The sequence below is a fragment of the Antechinus flavipes genome, chromosome 2, assembly GCF_016432865.1.
Source record: "Antechinus flavipes isolate AdamAnt ecotype Samford, QLD, Australia chromosome 2, AdamAnt_v2, whole genome shotgun sequence".
NCBI classification, from domain to species: Eukaryota; Metazoa; Chordata; class Mammalia; order Dasyuromorphia; family Dasyuridae; genus Antechinus; species Antechinus flavipes.
Genome location: NC_067399.1, coordinates 553382873 through 553406212, shown reverse-complemented (window position 1 = coordinate 553406212; position 23340 = coordinate 553382873). Strand labels below are relative to the sequence as shown.

The 23340-nt window shown below is 31.1% G+C and overlaps 1 protein-coding gene across 15 annotated transcripts in view; it reads left to right on the top strand.

Annotated features, from left to right (window-relative positions):
- Positions 1 to 23340, top strand: part of MEF2A (myocyte enhancer factor 2A) — a 243666-nt gene that overhangs the window by 140851 nt on the left and 79475 nt on the right. For 9 of the 15 annotated variants that reach the window (XM_051981008.1, XM_051981021.1, XM_051981011.1 and 6 more), the window contains one exon: positions 5185 to 5388. In XM_051981008.1, the coding sequence (XP_051836968.1) occupies positions 5185 to 5388 (204 nt within the window). Of the gene's footprint in view, positions 1 to 4608; positions 4698 to 5184; positions 5389 to 11025; positions 11222 to 23340 lie in introns of those variants that run through there. The other 6 variants (XM_051981014.1, XM_051981006.1, XM_051981016.1 and 3 more) reach the window with 3 other exon arrangements.

Sequence of the window (23340 nt, the reverse complement as noted above, 5' to 3'; positions counted from 1 at the left end):
GTTCGGGAGGAAAGTCAGGAAAAACTAGAATGGTTTTCATTCTACCATGTTGAAATTTATAATAGCCATTAAAAGAGCAAGGAATAAAACTCCTAAATAATGGAAGTCTTAGGTTTTTTTTAAATACAGTTTTGGAGAGGTTCTGTTGATTTTTATTATATTTCCAATAAGAATACAAGATTACAAAAAGCAACTTTATTCTATTTTTGTTCCATGCAAAATATTAAGAAATGAAGTTTAAATGACAATATAAAGGAATATGTTGAACATAAAGAAAAATTTCCTGAAAGCACGAATGGTTAGATATTAGAATAGTTACAATATGTAGTTATCTTTTTCCAAATGCCTTTAAAATAAAAATATATCAATTCTATACTTTAGGTATGTTATTATCTATAAGTAGAAGAATAGGCAAGTTAACCTATGCAGTGTTACTCTGTGATGACCGTGTATTTAAAATCAGCCAGAGTCAGGAATTCAGATTAAGGGAAAAATCTTCAATCTTGATTGAAGTGAAGAGGTGAAAAAGAATTGCGATAGCAATATGGGCAAGAAAAATTGCAATAGCAATATGGGCAGCTGTGACAGGAAGCCAGCTAGCAGAGGGGGATCAATCGTAGGTGAAGGGCGGTGGTGATAGCAATGCGGGCAGCTGTGTCAAGACGCCAGCCAGCAGTCTCTCCTTCCACTTCCCTTTCCACTCCCTTTCCTCCACCCACCAAAAACGTCATTTCTATACAACACATCGGGACTTGCACAAAGAGTGGGCAGGGGCCATTCTTTCTCCAAGCATATATATATTAATAGAGTATAGTCCAATTACTATTTATTTAGCCTCATGTGCTTGGGACCTCAGTGCATCAACTCGAGCCTCAGCCCATTACATTACTCTGTTCTTTGGATGTTATAATTTGGAAAGAAATTTTAGGCTTTACTTTCTACTTTTATTTCAGAAAGGAAACCAAAATAGTCTTTTTATTATTTCAGCATTCAAAGGATAAATATGTTCGGCTCCAAAGTGTTATCCATTCATGAAATTGATTGTTTTAATGAGATATTAAAATGATATTACATAGATCCTTCAGTTGTGGAAAGGATTGAGAATTTGATTTTGGTAAGGTAAACTGTATAATTGATCCACGTCTTAAATGTTTATCTGTTAACTATGCTATTTCATTCTGAAGCTATCCATTTTCTCTTCTCTAGCCTGGGTTTTCTTTCCATTTCTCTTTTCTTCTTGCATCATTCCCACTGCAATTTATCTATGTCCCAGGGACTGAGAAGAGATGAGTTATTTATTATCTCTTTGAAGTATGGAGATTTATCTAGTTTTTTGCCTTGTGACTGAAAAACAAAACATTTCTATTTTCAATGTTTGTGTAGTAGAACTTCTTTTCTTTGGCTTCATTAAAATGCAGGAACCTGGGCTGGCACATTTGAGGTGTGGAAAATAAAAAGTCAGTGAGGAGAAATGCCTGTTTAGAGTTTTAAGTGACCAGTTTATAAGTAGAAACTTCTCTGTTTTTTAACTCCCTTAATCAAGTATATAACTTTGACCTTTCTTTCCCTGAATCTTTCATTTAAGGGGGAGAATTTCCAGTTTGGTTTAAGCCCTGAATCAAGGGTTGTTTATACTTAAAAATGCTTTTGATTACATTGATATTGCACTGTTGTTTTGTTCCTTAGTCCAAAGAGAAAAGATAAGGAATCAAGATTTTGGTGGAGTGTGGCTAGAAGGTTTTTGGGTTATTGTTGCTTTTTTTTTTTTAAGTTGTTGGATTTTATATTCACAAAAAAAAAAAAATATAAGTGAGATATTAAAGTGACTTTTACCTTGCTTCTCACCTATTTTGAAAGAGCCTGGGTAATTTACCCATATTAAAGTTTAAGTTTAAGTGAGTGAAGTTGCTTTTTTCTTTTTTCTTCTCTTTTTCTTCTTTTAAAGGCTAGTGAAATGAAAAATGGCTAGAGCTTAGATTTGTATGAACCTGCAGGTCTTTGAACAGAAAAAAAAAAAAAAAAGAGAGAAATGTCTTACTGTCTCCTCACTCAATATTGGGTATTAATTTTCATTTAACTATTTTTTATTCTGTCTTTTGCCACTGAAGATAGCCAACAAACAGTTATTGCCAGGTACTATGCTGAGCAGTCTGTCCCCAACAAGCTTGTACATTAACATATCTAAAAACATATAACATTTATAAGACACATTCAAAACACATACATACAAGTCACCTTTAATGGAAAGGAATTAATATCTGGGATCAGGATGAGGGGTATGAAGGAAAAAGAAAATACAGTGGTATTTAGTAAAGTCTTTTTTAAAAAACCAAGAATTCTGAAAGGTGGAAACAAGGAAGAGAATGTGTTTAACCCTGGGGAACAAATAGTACAAAGGCATAGGAATGAGAGATGGGGAGCTATATGTAAGGAATTCCAAATAGGCTAGTATTGGGAGTGGGAGAAATGTGTAAGAAAACTGGAATGACAGGAAGGGATCATGTTGTGAAAGCAATCTCTTTTTCTGTAGCACAATGGTATTGATTACATATAGATATCATAATGTGTTTAGCTAGTCCTCAGTTGATAAATAGCCCCTTGGTTTCCAATTTTTTTGCCACAATAAAAAGAATTGCTATACACATTTTTGTACATATGGGTCTTTTTCTTCTTTTAATTCTCATCCATTACTTTCTATTATGTCTCTCCCCTTCGGGTTTTTGAGTTTTTAAAGGTGAATATCTTCTAGATGTAAAATACTGCCCTAACATCCACTTTACTCTAAGCTTTTCCATTTTGAGCAGAGTGGCTTACTGCTGGGCGTTCCTGAAAGGTAGCTATGGGAGAGTGGAAGAAACACTTTATTCAGCTCCCTTTTTTAGGGCTTTAGTTTTTTTTTTTTTTTTTTTTTTTTGATTTGTGACATAAAAGGATCATACTAAATTATCCCTAAATTTCATTTCCAAATTTCAGTAAACCCAGAGTCTGTGGATAGAGTTTTCTGTTGACTGTTAATTAGCCATCTTTAATATGGAAGGTGGTTGTTTATTATTATTATGTAATATAATTCATTTTTAGTTTTGCTTTTGGTAATTTTAGTCAAGAGATTCATCTAAGTTTTTTTGGTATAAGTCATTTATGTTTATATTAAAACTATAGTTCACTTTGATTTTCACTTTTTACATAACACCTCCATTGAGTACATAAATTATTATCCTACTTTTATAGAGGAGAGAACTAAGATTGAGAATTTGTAACTTGTTCAAGATTCTTTTGACTAATAAATGGTGAAGCTAAGACTTGAATCTAGGTTTCTGACCTAATAAGACCTCTACTGTTATTCTTCCTATGCCATAACTTAACTATGCTACTATCATATCTGTTGTAGCAGCTACATCTAAGATTTCCTCTACTCCACTTCCTTTTCCCCCCACATTTCGTTTCTCTTTTTTATATCATAGTGTTTAAAGTCAAATTGAAGTTTTTAGAATCATTTTTTAGCCAGTTATTTATAGCTAGTATCAGTCTACTGTCTTTTCTAAAAATCTATGTTTAATCAATAATGATGAAAACATCACCTGTGCCTCTAAAGTCCTTCAATTTCCTGCTCTAGACTTAATCATTCTTTAGAGTTTTTAAAGGTTTTTTCTGAGAGTATCTTCTATTACCCACATGAAACACTAATATAATAGTTCTTAAGTTTTGACAAATCTCTTGTCTCATCTGGTAGGCTTTAGACATGGTAAACTTCACGATAATGCTAAGTTTACATAAGTACCTTTATACATGTTTCATCACCTTTGCCACTACAACACACCTCTTCTTTCTGGGGCTAATAATAGATGTTCTTTTTCTTAGTGGCATTTGTGAATCCTCTTACCATTCTGCTAAATAGAAGAAGCTATTTCCAATTCAAAAGATTTAGTCCTTCCTCTGTGACAAGAACTGCTTAATATTTACTTGGAAAAACACAGGTTCATCCTTTTATTTTCCTCATAGTCTTCCATCTTCCAACTTCTTTATTCCTTACTTTATTCCCAAGTCTTTTCTTTCTTGCTAAAAAAGTACCATCTTCCCTCATATGTACCAGAGAACAGAATTCTCCAGACATTTTGCTTTCTCCTCTGATAGACTGATTTTCATTCAGTGCATCATACTTGTTGGCTTCCTGTGACAAACATCAGATCTCACACAATCTGTGTAGGTTTCAAAAACAATTATTTTCCCTCTCTATCTGCTGAGATTAATTACTTATCATTTTCCCTCAACTACTTTGATTCTTAAAGTCACAAAACCAATAAGGCATTGGTTATACCTGTTGCTGCAGATTCTCTTCTCTTGGTCACATTTGGGGTTTGTGAACTTGTGTTTTTATGGACATTTTGTTTCAGTAGAAAGCCCTTGGTGCAGAGTTATTTAAGTTTGAATTCTGCCTCTTTTACTTATTTTGTAATTTTATGCCTCATTTCATCTCTCTCACTAGATGGTAGCTAAGGGACTGTCTGACTCTCTTCTAGTTTCTTCTAGGTAATTACCACATCCTTGCCAATGCTGTAATTGCCTGAAGTATAAATAGTATCATTAAGCAGAGGAAATCCTTGGGAAGCTTTGCCAATCCAATTGTCCATTCTCTCAAAATCATGGAATCTCTGTGTATAAGGAACATCAGAGTCTATGGAGTCCAACTTACAGAAATGGTATGCTTACCATACAGCATCTCCAATAAGTGACCATTTAACTATATTAAAAATGATGAATCTTTTTTTGTGTTCAAGGAAAGAGAAATATCACATCTCTTCTGATATATTGAGATTTGAGAACAAGATATCTTTGCTTTCCTTACCTGGTTTCTTAATTTCATAGTCATTTGCAAAAATTATACCTGCTTTTTGAAGTTGTTGAAAACTGATACTTTATAGATAAATTACAAAAGCATTAGTGTTTATTGTTGAAAATGCTGATCACTTTGGATTTTTCTTTTAACAGTGCTGTAAAAGGTAAAACTTGGATCTCTTGGAACTTTTGAGTGTTGGAAATTTGTGTTGTCATTATGATTTTAAAATGAGAACTGGAAATTTAGTTATCTTAGACGAGCCTTCATGTGTATGGAAGACCTAAGATATACTTTAAAAATATGCTTAAAACTATTGATAACTTTTAAAACATTTTTTTTCTTTTTTTCAGGTGACTTTTACAAAGAGAAAATTTGGCTTGATGAAGAAAGCCTATGAACTTAGTGTGCTTTGTGACTGTGAAATAGCACTCATCATTTTTAACAGCTCTAACAAACTATTTCAATATGCCAGCACTGACATGGACAAAGTCCTCCTCAAGTATACAGAATATAATGAACCTCATGAGAGCAGAACCAATTCGGATATTGTTGAGGTAACACATATATCTAGAAATGACTAATTTAAAGATAATCAATATTTTACATTTTAATTATAATTTGAGTAATTAAATTAAGTTTTGTGTTTGAAATTGAAAGACTAAAAAGTGAACATTTGTATTCTGGTTTCTCAACTGCAAAGTGATATGATTTGGTTACAGGGAGAATTGGTTTTCTCTTTAAATATAATGCCTACCTTCTAAAAATAATTTCTTGTTGATTTAGTAACTTAAACATTATAAATCCCTCTGAGAAAATTTTGAAAGTATACGAAAAATATATTAAGCTAACCTAACTATTTATCTACAGCTTTTTAGCTTGTTTTATGTTAAAAAGTTAGAATTGTATCAAAATTATGTTGTGCAGTTTTAATTGTTTTATTTTCATTAATAAATATCCTTAACTTCAAAAATTTAATGACATAGAAAAAAGATAGAAATCATATTTTTATATTGGAACAGAGCTTAATGTTGGAGGGCCATAGTAACAGGGTATATATATAGTTCCTCCTTCTTGATTGTTCTCCTAGACATTTCCTCACTCTCATCAGTAGACCTATTGTTTTATCAGAGAAAAAAAGGCAAAGGTTTCCTACTTAAAAACAATATACCAAACCAAACCTTCCCAGCAAAAGGAATAAAACCTAATTTCTGGTTTTATCTTACTCTGCCTCAGAACCACAAAATGTATTTATTTTTCTTTAGTCCATAGAAATACTAAGTACTCTTTTAAAATAAATAGTATAGGGTTTTTTTCCCCACCTTAAACATGTAAAAATATTCTTTCATTTATAAAATCTGGCTTCTGCCTTACCTAGGAAATAACAGAATTTAGTAGACTTTTGTAGTATTTTTTAATATTATGTGACCATTCAGGTACATTACATTTTCCATTACCAAAAATGTTGTGGAATGCAAGACAAAATTAATTTTACAAGAATTGAATAAAACCAAAGTATAATTTTTTTCTCTAAAAATTGATGGAAAGAGAATTTTTAATGATTTCATTGTCTAGGAGTTTTAATTTATTTGGCTTTGCCGAGATCATTTGTGTTACGTTATAGTGCTAAGATGATTACATAATATATTTTAAGTGTATTTTATGATATTTCTTTATACAGAATTCTTTTGGCTTCATGATATATATGTTATATACATACATATACATACACATGTTTAAAATGACTAAACTATTTGAATTTTTCTAAGTGTTTTTGCTAATTTTAAGCAATAGTTAAATTTTTAAATGAGATGAGGTAGCAAAATATAGCATAATTGGTGGAAATCATCTTCTTGTTCATTTTTTGGCCACAGTTTGTTGAATGCTGTCTGAGTTTATCTTTTGAAATGCATGTCAGTTCATTTTATATTACATAAAGATTCTGTTAGTTGAACTATATACTATATAACTATGACTTTCCTCCCCATGTTTAATCTATAAACCTTATTTTAAAATCATGTAAATGACTATATCATTTAATACTTGAAGTAATACTTGGAAAATATTAGCTAACCTTGTTTGTTATATCCTGAAAACCCTTCACCTGCATGTGATATCACACACTTAACCTTCAGCCTTTGTTACTTATTATAAATTCTATATATAATTTATAGTTAACTAAGATTTCAATTTAAGATTGATCCTTGTATTAAAAATGCTGGCCCACGAGTATTTATTTTACTTCCAATATTTCATTGTTCCAGATGTTCTTATCTCTATTGGGAAGTTCTGAATACTTCTCAGATATGAAGATCTATCTCTTTAAAAAATGAAATATATATTCTGATTTTTATATATAGCTTTTCTTACTCCATCTCATTTGTGTCAGTGTCAAAATAAAAGGGATATTTTATATTCTTCTTAAAAAATATCTGCTTTAGTTATGTGTAAATTAGAACCCAGAATTGTGAATTATTGAGATTTTGATATGTGCTTTTTAAAATTACAAGTATATGAATGGTAAAATTATTCATATCACTTTTATGAAGCTCTAAGGAGCTAAATATAAAGAAGAGGGAGCATATTGGATTATTGAAAGAGTAAAGAATTAGTGAGTGTGTTTTGTTATTAAGGATTGAAAAAAACAGCTTTATTTTTTTGCCTGTTAAATTTCTGCTTGACTAAACCATGCTTTCTATTGGAAGACAGTGGATTACATACTTTATAGCTATAAATATCTTCTGTCTTTTTCATATAACAATGACACTACCAGCCTAGCATTAGTGTACACACTTTTTCTTCCAATAGTAGAAATGAATGATACTGAGACAGGTATAAAATTATTCATAAATTTATTTATAAATTCTTAAAAATATATATTTTATAAGTTAATATCTTATTCCTATTCTTCTACATAAATTCTTGAACAGATTCAAGCCTCAGGCTTTTTTATGGAATTCTGGCATAATCTTCATTTGACCTTGTATTATAAGTGTTGTCTTATTTCCCAAAACTTTGCACACAGTCATTTCTAATACAAATTGTTAGATGGGGAAAAAAAGTTCTCTATAAATTACAGCTAGTTGGCAATGAATTTCTGCACTGACCCATTAGAATTTAAAAATGGAAAAAAAACCCTGTAGTTTACCTAAGTACTATATTTGGACAAGTAGCAATCTTTAAATTGAGTGTACCAGTTAAATTACAGCTAACTCCATCACATTAAAGATGTCACCCTTACTTAAAAAGTATTGTACTTATGAAAGATGTTAATTAGGCTTATAGACTAATTTTAAAAATAACTCATACATTCTCTCACTTGGTTTTCTTCTGTGAGTAGAAGCGCATGTTTATGACTTTTTTTTTTATTGGTTGGTTTTGGTTTTATTTTCTCTCTCTCATGATGAGATCTTTTTGTACATCGTTTTGAACATTTATATTAGAATTACCTTAATTAAATTAAATTAAAATAAATAATTAGAATTACCTTAAAAAATGAAGGTCTAATAACTACCATTATGATAGCCAATGGAAATATTTTACTACTACTACTATAGTTACCTGCTAAGAATAATTTAAGATTTTTTGGTAGACATACTTTATTAATTAAAGCCAGTGTTTTGGCTGTGTTCAGTGTGTATGTGTATGTGTGTATATATATATATATATATATATATATATATATATATATATATATATATATACACATACATACATATATACATATATATATATATATGAACGCTGCTACATAAAGATCCTCATGTGTTTCATCCACAGCACCAAATAAAGTTTGTTTTTGGAGAATAGTATTCTAAGGAGAACATCAACAACAAGTTGTTCTTAACACTTAAATGATGTGAGATGTAGTGCTCACATTTATCTTTCAGTATCTTTTTTTTTTTTTGAATACAGAAAAATCAGTGTTGCATTTTCTTTTTCTGTATCACTTAAATTAGGTACTTGAAATGTAATTTCTTTTAAATGACATTAACTTTACAAATTCTGACCATTTAAGGCTTTTTAAAGGTTTTTTAAAAAAGGTTTTTAAGTTTCTAAAGGTTTTAAAAGTTTTTAAGGTTTTAAGTTTTTTTTTTAAACCAGTACTATTTTCTCCCCAATTCAATTAAAAGTTTTAAAATATTTTAAATATAGAACAAAATATTATATATGTGACTGGTCATTTTTTTAAAGCAAAGCTCATATTTTGAAAATTAAAGATTTTGCAAGAGATAAATGGAGAAAAGGGAAAAAACTGCTTCGTTATAAAAGTATTTATGAAACTTTACAGAGACAGCACAGTTGCTCTTTTTTAAATGACTTATTTTAAAAATTGATTTACATAATAATTTTAGCATAAGATTAAAAAGTTGAAAAAAATTTACAAATCATCTAGTCCTATCCTCTTGTCCCATTTTATAACATTATTATTGTATATTTTAATTACAAAAATTATTGTTTTTTATAAGCATAAAATGTTTTGAGGTTTCTTATACATTTTAATATTTCAATCTATGTTTTAATTGTCAGATTATAATTAAATTAAAAACAAATGAATAACAAAATTGTTTATTAGAGTCCTAAACTTTTTTGAATCCTATACTAAATAAGAGATTAAAATTCAGGAAAACGTAGGAATTATAGTGTGAACTAAAAAAAAAAATTCTAAAAACTTGCTAGATGAGAATTTTTGTTTATGGCAAGAAATGAAGACTTTGACCATAGATATCTCAAGGCCCACATCATCTTCTTTCCAATTTAATAGACACAATTGAAATAGTAAATTATATTGCTTTTTTTTTTTTTAGAAACTCACATTGCAGTAATATATTATATGATGATCATTTATAACTATTCAGCAGTTTAATCTTTCTTGTTATGAGGTTTTTACTTGAGGACTTTTCTCCATCTTCAAAAGGGAGACTATAGTAATATTTGTGGATTTTTGCTATTCAGAGAAATCTATAGAATATATTACTCTCATCCCTTTTATCATTTAATTTGTATGCCTAAGTGTCTCCACCCACAGATATAGATTATAATCTTTAGCAAACTTAAAAAAAAATTGCTGGTACAAAAACCCCCTGTTGGCCAACCTTTTGGTAATAAATTTTTTCAAATTTGATCTGGCTAAAGGGGAAAGTCTTATCCTAAGTAGCTATAAACAGGAAAAAAAAAAAAAAATGGAAAATTACAACATGTCCAACATTGAATAAAATACATAATCTGAAAAATTTGCAAAAACAACAAAATTATGCTTTTAAAAGTTAGCTGAAAGAAAGATTTAGTGGTACTTAGTATAAATAAGATTTGAAAGAAAGAAAAATTGGCTTTTTGTTAGACTATAATCTTCCCTCTTTCATGTTAGAACAGGGCTTTGTAGATTTCAGAGAATGGGAACTTGAAGGATTAAAAGTTACATGTTTATTCTTATTGACTTTTAAGTAAAATGAGCATTTCCTTCAGTTATTTAGAAATACACACACACTCACACGCTTCATATGGCACACACAAAAAAATATTAAGAACAATGACTATAAGAAGGAATTTCTATTTTCAGAAAAGAAAGAGCCCTCCTTAGCAAAAAATACATTGAGCTTTAGATAATAAAATGATATAATTGGAAATAGTGTGATTTAATTTTTTTCCCCACAGACTCTCATGAGAAAATTTGTTTTGTTGACTTGTTTCTTGCTTGGTTGTTTTGTATTAATTTGTTGATTGTAATAAATATAGTAGACAAAATTGGAAATGACACCTTTAATGAGGTAGTGGTGATAATAAGGTAGCTGTTGTCTCTAACAATGGTATTAGAAATAACAGGCAGTAAGTTAAAAATTAATGAAAAAAAAGGAAAAGTGCAGCTATTGATTTGTAAGGTAATTCAAAATGGCATGTCAGTTTGGTTATACATGAATTGTAAAGCAGAGAATGAATTTCTAAGACATTTTTACTTAATTTGCTTAACATAATTTTTGGTCCCTTATAGATTCATGGTGGGAAAGAGGGTAGTGGGGAGGAGGGAGTGCGTTTGCCACAACAATAAGCCAGGAAGAAAACAAAACTTTTCTCCTCTGCGGTCTGATGCTGATTTGTCCAAACTAAGGACATTGTTATGTTTTAGGCTTACAATATTGTAATAACTTTTTTAAAAGGCTTTTCAGCCAATAAACATTTTTTTCCCCATTTTACAGATAAGAAATGGAACAGACAGGGAACGGTTAAGAGGCTTGCCTAATGTTTTACAGGGCTGCAATGGAGCGGCAGGGAAAGGGGAAAAAAAATATTGTGACACCTGGAGACAAGACAAAGCTTCCCTCCACCTCCAGCCCCCTGCCCTGCTCCTTTATTGATAACAGAACCTGAAGCAGCAAGATGATGATTCACAGGGTGAGGCATACAATCCTCATGGCCCTCCTTCTCCTTCCCACATTTTGCTGCACCACCACTTCACACAATAATCACCATAGTTTCTTGCAATTTCAGTTTTAGTATTTTTATTTTGCAATATATTTTGAGTATTATTCATCATATGATTATCAGTTTTCTTTTATGTGCTTATTAAGAAAGTATGCTGCATTTCCAAATGTGATTTTGATTATTTTCAGGCCACAGTTTTTTTTTTTTTTTTTTTTTTTTTTTTTTAAAGGAATGTATCTTTTATTTTTTTAATGGGAATCAATGGGAACAGATAAGAGTTAATTCATACAACATCGCTTCACAGCCTACTTTTCAGCAATAAATCTCTTGTGTTTTAAAGAAAACTTCTACTGCATTCTGTATTGGTTCTCTTCAAGGTACAGATGCAGTGTTCGTTTTCTTTTTTTTAATTAAAGTGATTGGTAATACTAAAAAGCATTGGTGAAATATATTTGTGGAAGGCTAAACAGTTTCACGGGCTAATGTTTTTTAAGGCTATCTAGTTACTTATTTTATATTTGAACAAATTTGGCTACTTATTTTATATTTGAATAAATTTAGTTTTAGAGTGTTTTGTTTTACAAAAGAATTCTAATGAAATTATGATGGAAGGATGAGCTGTCATTCTAAAATCTTGCTTTAAGGTGGTAGGAAAGAATTGTCTCAGGTACTATGTTGGGGCATGTACTTTATCAGTAACTAACATATTTGTCTATATTTGATGAGCTGGGCAAATACAAGGAAAAAGATCGAGTTGTTTTGAAATTTATTTTTGTTGACTTGGGACTTGCAAATAGTTTATTAACAATTTGTCTTTCATGATACCATATTGCATTTCTTTCGAGGATAAATACACACTTTGCTTTTTGGAATGAGCAATAATGTAGAGGCAAAAGTGTCTTATTTTTAAGAAAGAAACAACTTTTAATTTCCCCTCTATTCTTCTCAGTTTTCAATCAAAATAATCATATCTTTTCAGGGTCACTTTTACTTCAAGAGTTTTCATCTTTTGTTATTCACCTTTACTTTAAGACAAAATGCTTGGTAAAAAGCTTTACTGTTTAGTCTTTAGAGTGATGATTTCCTTTAGTGGTTTCATAAACAATGAAAGGAGAAAAAATGAATTTAACTGCTTTTAAACAACCTAATAAGAATGAAAAGAAATTTCTAGTAAACAGTTTACTTTGAAAAATACCCAATGATTAGTATTTCTTTAATGTCATTTACAAATTCATGGTGCATTGATTCTGTTTAAGAAGATGAAAATAGTGAAAAATAAAATAAACTTAATACTTTCTTGTGCTAAGGGCTGATTTGGGAAGCATCCTAAAGCATTGATTTGTTCCCAATATAGCTCAATTCCATTCTTGTCTTTTTTTCCAAAGGAGGTAAATAATGTCCAAGTGATTACTTAAACTTGCAGTAAATTAATTATTTTCTTAATAACAAACAAACAAAAAAACCCAAACAGCAGTATTATGGATACTGTGAAAATATATCAAATTGTTTTGGAAAAGTGAAATAGTTAAAACTGGGTAAAACAGTAAATCTATATTTTACAAGGTAGTTTTGGTTATGTGTTATCTTACAGTTAATGATGTTCACTTGCCAGCCAAGAAGTGTCATGGAAGATTTTAAATGATAATCTTGACAAATTATTTAAATACAATAACTGTTTTGGAAAACACAAGGAAATAGCTGCAAAATATAACACAAGAGTTACCTTTCAGTATCCAGCACTTTCTCAAACCAATGTACCTTACAAAGTGAGAAGAATTTAAAAGACATACATTAATTTTGATAAGTTTAATTTTAATAAACACATGATTTTGGAGGTAAATCTGAGACAACTATTATATGTTGGGGTATATGCATATATACATATCTACATAATATATGCATTATTTTTTTCTAAAATTGACTAGAAATGGGTTGATAGTTGCTCAGTTTTTCTTTTTGTTTACTCCAAAGTTGAAAGTATTTATAAATATTATCAATTTTCAACTTGTGAGGTAGTTTAACCTTTAAAGTTGCAATAAAATTAATAGGAAAAGTTAGAGGCTAAAGTAAAAAACAAATTAGAGAACATAAACATTTAGCTTTATGCCCAAGCCAAAATGAACTTTTATTTCAAATTAGTTTATGGTATTAGAATGGAGAAAGACCTTCAGAATCATACAGTTCAACCCTTCATTTTTTATAGGAAACTGACATCCAAGGTAGAGTGTAGGATCACATAGCTAGTTGGGGGCAATCTCCCGACTCTCTTGCTGATTCTCATTTTACTACATCATCCTTATTTCATTGATCTTTATAAATGCTGTAGTTAAATGGACTATGGCAAGTTCTACCTCCAAGATCTACATGATAACTGATTATATGACCAAGGGCAAAGGACAGTTTCTCAGTGTCTCTGGCAACTGACTTTGAGTATAAGTTGCTAATAAGTATTGATCTTTATAAGTATATAGAAATTTTATATTACATTGATCTTTTTGAATGCTTGGGTTTATTGTCCACCCAAGCTGTGCGGAGCTCTGTAGCATCCTGTTCAACTTTAAAAATTTCTTAAATTGCAAAAGTACAGAAAGCTTATCCCTTTCCATCTATATTCTTTATGTTGTATAAAACAAACCCCTAACAATAAAAAGCTATTAAATTATCTTGCTGGAAGAAGTCTTTTCTTAGATATAGATGCACACTTGGTCTCAAAATATTTTAGGCAGAGCTTACACAATTGTTAAAAAATGGTTACCATGTAAGTATTAGAAAAATAATTGGAAGCTTTCTGCTTATTGTAATTTTTAATTGCAACTAATTATATTTAATATTAATTATTAATCTGTGTGGATCTATACAGGGCTATTGTTAAGTGATAATACTCAACACTTTTTTCTGTTCCTTAAACTTTTTCCAATCACGACCCCTTTTCACCTGAGAAATATTTTTATGCAATCCTGTCGCAAATTTGAGCTGATGCATTTCTGGTAGCATTCATGCATTCACAGTGTCCAAAGTGTGCATGTTGTGTGTTCAGAAGCAGAGCTGCAATGAAATTGCATGACCCAGCACAGACAAGTACTGCCAGAAACACCTCAGACTTACTACATATTTGATTTTGAATTGATTATTGATTGTTGTATTCAGAAATCTTTTGCTGTTGCTACATTTTTTGTAACCTCCACATTTAGTTATGGGTCATGACTCACAGTTTAAGAAACTTTACTCTGATATACACTTTAGTAAAGTTAAAGTTGAGTTTTTGCATTTTTCATTTAGTGAAATTTCAACTTTGTTATATTGTATTCACAAATGTAGATTCAGAAGTTCTTCAGAACCTGGCAATCATACTTATGTATGATTCTAGTAATTTTTCAATTTTAATAGAGAAGCAACATTACAGATATCTTGGATTTTTAAAAAATTCTTCTGAAATGGAAAAGATTTAAGAAAAAAACCTGAGGTGCAAAATTCATCTATTGTGCCCTTTCTCCTTTATGTGATAATTTATTTTACTGTTTAGACTTTTATTAACTTCTGTCCTCAAAGAGAGGAATATAGGATTTAGAGTAAAAGAATAATTTTCTTGGCATAAAATTTTTTTTAATTGAGGGAAAAATTTTGCTGTGGAGAATTGCCGGTGTGTCAACACTTAGATAAATAACTTGTCAGCAACTCATATTCACAATCAGTTATTATATGTTGGAGATAAAATTTGAACCCTTATCTTCTTGATTCCAAAGTTGTCCTGGTCTGTTTTGCTAGTGTGTCTTGTGTCTCATTCAAAACTTCACTTAATTATTTGTTTGCGCTTAAGCTATTCTAATCAGTAGAGAAAATCAAAATGTAATATGAACATTTTTTATATTTGGGGAAATACTTACTTTTAAATTTTCTAGTAATAACTTTTGAAATATTAAATATACTTTAATGAGTTTTTGCTTTTACTAGCATTTATTTGCTTTAAAGTAATTTTAATCAAGTAAAGTTTCTTTAGGTCTCACTATAATCCACTGACACACCAATATTAGAAAGTTTGAGAGACATGTAAACTTTTTAATTATTATTAATTGTGTAAAAGTAAGAAACTTATTTTTGTAAATGAACCTTCATAGCAGTTGCCAGCAAACCAGTTTGTTCCAAATTAATACATAAATACTTGGCTCATCTTGAATTAAAGACAATTTTTTTGTCTGTCTGAAATTTTTAAAAGAATATTTTTCTTCTTTTAACTGGTTTCTTATTTTCTAGAAATCGTTCAACTTAACTAATTCTTTGGGACTTAGGAAGTTTGTATTATAAAACAGATTTTTGTGTATATACAGAAAGTTGTTTTCATTCAATAGCTTTTGAATTCCTCTTTTGTGTAGCACTTTACTATAAAGTATTAATTTTTTTCATATCACTTTTATTTATATAAATATTTAGTTGTATAAATATTCAGCAGTACTTCATAAAATGGCACTACCACAGTATAAATTCATATAGGATGACAAAGAAGTAATTCTTTGTCAGATAATTAGCTGCAGGTGATTGTTATCTGATAATAGAATATTTATCATTGGTATTTGATATGTGTGTCTCATTAATAAAATAGAGTTAATTTTATTTTACTTTGTCTCATTTTTCTAGATTCCTTAAGTATATGTGTCTATTATGTTTGTAACAGCTAGATTGTTCAAGTGATACAAAAGTGTCAGCTTTAATATAGGATTATTCAGAGAATTAAATGAGATGATTCATATGAAAGAATTGATAGCATGACATGGGAGACGTTGGCACAGGAACATCCAGCATGGTGTGCTCTTATCAGACAAGGTGCTGTGCTCTATGAGCAAAGCAAAATTGAATCAACTCAAAAGAAACTTGAGATGTGCAGTTAGAGAATCTATCCCAAATGTTCATAGGGACTTTTGATGCCCAACCTCTGGCAAAGCATTCTGAACTCGTATTGGTCTAATCGGGCACAGTTTGGCACATTATGATATAGTGATATCATTTTGGTCCTCTTTGAGAACAAAAAATGACAACCAACCATTTTTAAAATGCATAAAACGCAATATAGACCAAAAATATTACATTTCTAATTTCCTAAGAGGAAATACTTGTTGAGATATGCAGAAACCTTTATTTTGTAGTTTAGGATATGTAGTCAATTCTTTAATGCTCTTCATGTACCATTTCTTGGATTATTAAATATATCTAATCAGATTATATTTTTTAAAAGTTGATTTTATTTGTAGAAGCCAGATAAGACAGTAGAGATAAGACAGTAGTAAAATCAATGGATCTATACTCCCAAGAGTCCTGGTATTTTATTTACTTCCTACTTTTATACCAGCCATGTGACTACTAGTGAGTTGCTTAATTCCTTGTTTGAAGGTGCCAGCCAGGGTACTAAAAATGGAAAGTCAAATACAAGCAAAAATAAGGACAATCCTTACTCCTAGTATAATGGAAGAAGACTACACATAAAAGAAAATTAAACAGGGGACAGAGAGGAAGATATATCTCTGTGTCCTAGTGGAAAAAATCTGGAGAGTCAGGAATGGAATCTGGAGAGGAATGAATACATGGATTTCTTAAAATGAGGTTTCTGGGAGAAACCAGACATCTTTACAAGCAATAAAAGTCATTTAGCAGAGATTTTTTTTTTTAATGTATATACCCACTGTATCCCAGATTCATCATCTATAAAATAGACTTCAGACGGTTCTAAGGATCAAATGACATAGTATATATAAGTATCTTGCAATTATGAAGTGTCCTTGTTATCATAATGATCATTTTATTAGTGCCAAGAGAGTAGTGGTAGAATAGATCGGGTACAGGACAGAAGGAAGGATTATTTTTTCATAACTATTTGTTCAGTGTTCAATGAATAGCCATAATAGAAAATCAAAGTAAAAGTTAGGAGTCCTATTTTGTTTGTTTCATTCTTATCTTGCCATTGACCTTGAGCAAGCTTACCCTCTGTGATGACAACTTTATTTGTAAAAGGAAGGATGGGACTAATTATCCTTAAAACAATTTTGTTCAAAAATTTTCTTTGTTACTGTACAGACTGTAAGTGCAGTTGAAATTCAGTTTTATTGAATAAACATTTATTAATCACATATTATGTGCTAGGCAATACACTAAGTGCAGAGAGGTACAAATAAGAAAAAGATAGCCCTGGACTTCAAGAATCTTACCATCTAATTGGAGAATTAGAAGAATTCTCCACATAAGAGAAAACTGGAAGGTGGGAGGAAGGGACACAACACTAGGATGGTACTGTGGAATTGAAACCAAGCAGAGCTGCAAATGCAGAATCTAGTAAATTGGAAGCCCAACTTCTGCCCTTTTTTAAGAAAGGTTTTGGATGGAGTATATACTTTACTTTCCAGCCTTCAGATCTAAGAGGAGAGGAAGCTGAGGGAGTTGGGAAGGTTGAGTTAAATAGTATTATAAGATGATTTCTGATGATTAGCTCATATAAGAAAGAATATGTCCTCTTGTTATGAGAAAGATAATTAAACTTCCTTTTATTGTCTGTTATGTATATGGAATTAAAAGTGAGAATTGGCTGGTTATATTTGTTGTGACTGAGCAGTTTGAAGCTTAATTCCATCATTATCCAAACAGTTACTCCACCACTTATCTACTGCATTCCCATTTCCAGGACTTTGTTCATTTTAATTTTGTGCGTAAAGTACAACCAACCAGTAATTGGAAAGTAGTTATTCTCTACTTTCTCTTACCAGGTTATGTATTTCTTTTGTAGACACATTATCATTGTTGTGATTATAATTTATTAAAATGCTTTTATATCTCTGATTTTGGATGGAGTGAAGATTCAGATAGAGGAAATAATATTCTTTTACTTGTGAAAAATGCCATGTCTTTTATTTCAATCTTAGATACTTCCAGATGAACATTCCAAAAGGTGGTAATGATCTTGATGCTTTTATATATCGGTCCCAATACTTATGTCTTAGATAAGCATAATTAATTTACATTATATAGATGGAGAAAGTAAAGAGGAAGGAGACCCATGATTTGCTAAAGTGTTTCACAATAAACACATAGAATAGCTGAGATTAAAAAATTAAAGAACCCCAAACTGTTTTTTAGTTCCTTAAATCGTATAATCTATCAGACAAGCACATTTAGAATATAAATTTATCAACATGTAAATTCTTTATATAATCACTTTGTATAGATGATCTCCAATTTGGTGCTATTAAATTGAAAATATTGCCATGTGGTACAAAAAGGTACTATGACATTTTTCTTTCTGCTTGAATAACACTTCAATAAAACATTCTAATGTCAAGTGGATTAACTAAGTAAATATATATCCTTTAAAATGTAGGTGAAAAAGCATGTCATCCATCTGCCATCTATCCGTCTATCTGTTCATCTTTCTGACATCTCTCCCAAAGCATTCACATCATAGATTTTGAATGAGTAAATAAATGTTGAATATTCTACTAAAACACTCAATAAGACTGATGCAGCTCTTAATCCATCTATGTCTACTTGTCATATATGAATCTTATCTATGTTTACTTAATAGGCTGGAGGCCTTCATTACTTTCTTCTGACAGTGTAGAGGTAGGTTCCCATGAAGCACTTTGGCTGTCTCTCATTCTTAATATGTGACCTGGCCTTTGTTTCTTCCTATTGTATGTTTTCTTCATGACTTCTTTTTACTATTATTCTTAAAATTTCCCATTAGTGATGCAGCTTGTTCACATTTCCTATACATTTCTTCATTGCTTTCTCTGTAATGTTTATTTTTTAATTTTTCATAGGCTTTTATGTACTTTGTTTCATTGCCAAAGAGCAACATCAATAAAATATCTCCCTTTGGGAGAAATTGAGGTCTTTAAAAGTATTTATAAATTTCCTAATTTCTTATCCATCTGTATTTTCTGTCTTGGGTATACATAATGATGGATGAGCTCTGTAGGATGTCTTTCCCAACTAATCTGGATTGTAAAATTCTTCATCCACTTGGTCTTTCCTATATGAATGGTAAAGCCAAACTATCTAATGGTTACAAACCTTTTCCAGGAGACTGTAGAGTCTCCTGTGGCCTAATGCAACCAGATGAGTGTCATGTAAGCAAAAGCATCTGGAAGACTTTACCACCCTTAGAGAGTCCCTTTTCAGCTTGAATTATGTTTTCAGTGTCCCCCATTACAGTGGGTAACACCTTTGGCAAACGTTTCTCTGTTTTATAGTTTACCTCATATTTATGATCAGAAGGTTGTTGGTCAGAGTTATTTTTCTTGTTATACCTTTTGAGGAATCTTGAATGTTTTTGTTATACAGATCTGAGATATTTTACTTTATTGAAATAAATGTTTTCTTTTTATAATGGAGAAACAAGCACAGTGGATTTCTCTAGATCTTTTGTTAATGGTGAATGGTAAAGATGCTATGTTAATTGAAAATGTCCACTTATTCCTTTTTAATATTATCATCAAAAAATGTCTTTGATATGTATATAGATGAATCTCCTAAAGATTTTGTGTAACTGGGAGAGTAAGCATATATATTAGTAATAGTTGATACTTTCTTGATTGTTTTATTTTGATAACTAATTAAGGTCTCAGTATTTTTTCTCCACACCTTTGGTACATTTTCCTCAAGATGCCTTGCATTTTGTTCCTCACATTTGTATTTCCTCCAACATCTACTCAATATCCATTTGATCCATCCGGCTGTACATCTGGAATTGTGTAGGTCTGAAGTGTAGTAATTCTATTGTAAAAAACAATCTGTTTTAATAATTTTTACAGATTTCTTTTGTTTTTCTTAAGTTTTTTGTCCTTTCATTTTCACTCTTCAGTGTCCTTGGGAGGAGTTTGCCTAATGGAATCTCTTGCTAAACTTTTAAAAAATTTGGCTTTTCTTTCACTGCTTCTTTCTGCTATATGAGATAGTACTGCTTTCTCTTTATCTATTTTCCTAAAAGTTTGCAAAAAACAGCTTTTATTATAAACCAGTTCCCTTTGGCCTCTTTATCTCTATATAAGAAGAAAACCTTTCTTCAGTTGGTGCTATGAATTGGGCAACATTTTATTCCCACAAGAAAGTGGAGATTTCATATTCAGATTGTATTAATACTTGTTTATATATACATGGATCATTTTAAAATTGAATGTAAAGTGTGATATGTTCAGTTATGGCACAAAATTCCCCCCATGAGTCTCTGATGTACATTTGCTAACAGTTTCTAATTCTGAAATTTAAAAAGCATGATATGTGATATTTTCAGTAAAAACTCATCTAAAATTCCCTTTGCATTCTAACAAGTTTCATTTCAAACTATATCAAGGAGAGTGGTTTTTTTTAATTATAACTTTTTATTTACAAGTTATATGCATGGATAATTTTATGGAATTGACAATTGCCCAACCTTTTGTTCCAATTTTTCCCCTCCTTTCCCCCACTCTCTTCCCCAGATGGCAGGTTGATCAATACATGTTAAATATGTTAAAGTATAAGGTAAATACAATATATGTATACATGTCCCAACAGTTATTTTGCTGTACAAAAAGAATCGGGCTTTGAAATAGTGTACAATCAATCTGTGAAGGAAATCAAAAATGCAGGTGGACAAAAATAGAGGGATTGGGAATTCTGTGTAGTGGTTCATCTCCCAGAGTTCTTTTACTGGGTGTAGCTGATTCAATTCATTACTGCTCTATTGAAACTGATTTGGTTCATGTCATTGTTGAAGATGGCCACATCCATTTCACCCAGTATCAGTTCATGTAAATCTCTGCAAGCCTTAAGGAGAGTGGTTTTTTAAATAGGTTTCTTGTTTTACCTAAATATTAGGACAACTATGGTTTAACTAAACTTCTAGATTTGAAATCTGAAACCTGTGTTCAAATTATAATTCTGTCATCAGTCCTCAGCTATTTTATCTATAAAAAATTGGAAAAAAATTTTGGCACCAACAGATTTTGAATACCCATTAATTATAAATATTAACACTTTATATTTGCAAGAAAGTTTTAGAGGAAACTATACCTCAAGGAGGTCTCTGCCCTCAGGGAGTTTATATTTTAATAGAGATGATTTAAACACAGACAAGAAAAGACTTCCCAGAGAACATAGCATCTTTGCTAATCCTTAAAAGAAGAAAAACATGTTTAAAGAGTAGATAAAGGAGGAAGGATAGTTTGTTCATCAAATGGTCAAATAGTGAAGTGCAGTTGTAATACAAAGGATTTAAAAGAATAACATGAAATAAGCTTGTAAAGTTAGATTGAAATCAATTTATGTTCAATTAATTTGCTTTTTAGCTCATAGGTTTAGAGAGTCTCTGGGAATTTTTGAGCAGGGGACATGGGAAGATTTGTAAGATTATTTTGGTAGCTTTGCAAAGGATAGATTGAGGTTTGGAAAAAGCAAAGTAATGGCAAAGAGATAAGTTGATAGTCTTTTTGTCTATAAAATTTCAAGTTATTTATTACTATTCATTGTTGATTTTTTTTTTAATGTAGAAAATTCCCCTAAGTCACATTCTGCCCTTTAGTAAGTAAATACACAGGCTTTTGCACCTTCCCAATCATATCTTCTGTATTATTTGATGTTCTTATCAGCTTCCATGGATTTATTTAACATTTCTAAGTGATGATTCTCAGATCTACCTATCTTCCCTCAGTTTCTTTGCTGACTCCAACCTTACATCTCCAACTGCCTTTCAGATATCTACAACAGGATGTCCAGTAAACATCTTAAACTCAGTTATGTTCAGAACAGAGCTCATTATATTTTCTCTAAACTTTGCCTTCCCTATTAATGTAGAGAGCTATGCTATTCTCTCAATTCCTCAGATTGATGAACTAGAAGTCATTCTGGATTCCTCACAGTCTTTCTCTCAATATCCAATCTGTTGCCAAGGCCTCCTGATTTTATCTTTTCAGCATCTCTCAAATATACCTCTTTCTCTCTTTTGATGTTGCCATTACTCTAATATAGGCACTTACCACCTCATACCTGGATTACTGCAGGAACCTGTGGATGATTCTGCCTGCCTCAAGTCTCTCCCCACTTCAGTGCATTCTCTCTTCAACCATTTAAGTGATTTTCCTAAAGTATGGGTTTGATCATGTCACTCCCATTCTCTCTAGGTACAAATCCAAAATGCTTTGTTTGGCATTTAAAGCTCTTCATAATCTAATCCCCTTCTTCTTATACATTACTCCATTTCTCATCTTCATCAACCTAATGACTAGTGCCACCTTTTTCATTGATCCAGTGACCATGGTCTCTTGGGTTGTTCCATGAACAATATAGTCCATGTCTCAGCATTCTCTCTGGCTGTCTCCTCTTTCTCTTCTCCCTCCCTTGCTTCAACTACTGATTTCCCTTGCTTCTTTTAAGTCCCTCCTGAAATACCATCCTCTACAGGAAGTTTCCCCTTTTATTCCATTGCCTGCCTTCTGTTAATTATTTTCTATTTATCATGTTTATAGCTTTCTTTGTATGTACTTGTTTGCATTTTCCTCCCCCTTGCAACTTATATTGTCAGTTTCTTGAGTTTAGGGACTGTCTTTTGCCTCTTTTTGCATCTCCAGTGCTTAGTATAGTGCTTGACACCACAGTAGGTAATTTAAAAATATTAATGATTGATTGAGTAGCTTTTCACATAGGAAAATTATAATTAAAAAGCATTGAGATAGAAAGATTGCTTGAATAGGTGAAAATGGGGAGAGGGGTGTTCTAAATGAAAAAAAGATTTATTCCAATATCTCATGTATTCTCTTCATAACCACAGTTAAAAGCCCTTATCATCTAGCATTCCCTCTGGTCTCCTTTCCTCAAGTCTCTCCTCACTCTAATCTATCTTTCATTCAACTGCCAAAGTGATCTTTGGCACAAGTCTGACCATATTCTTCTCCTAAACTAGTAAACTGGTGAGTCTCTGCCATCTTTAGGCTCAAATATAAAATTCTCTGATTTTTAAAGCCCTTCACAACATGGTCCTGTGCAAGTCTTTCTATACAAGGTAAGCACTTGTGTGGAGGTCACAAAAAACAATACAAGAACATTCTCAAGGTCTCTCTGCAAACTTTAGTATC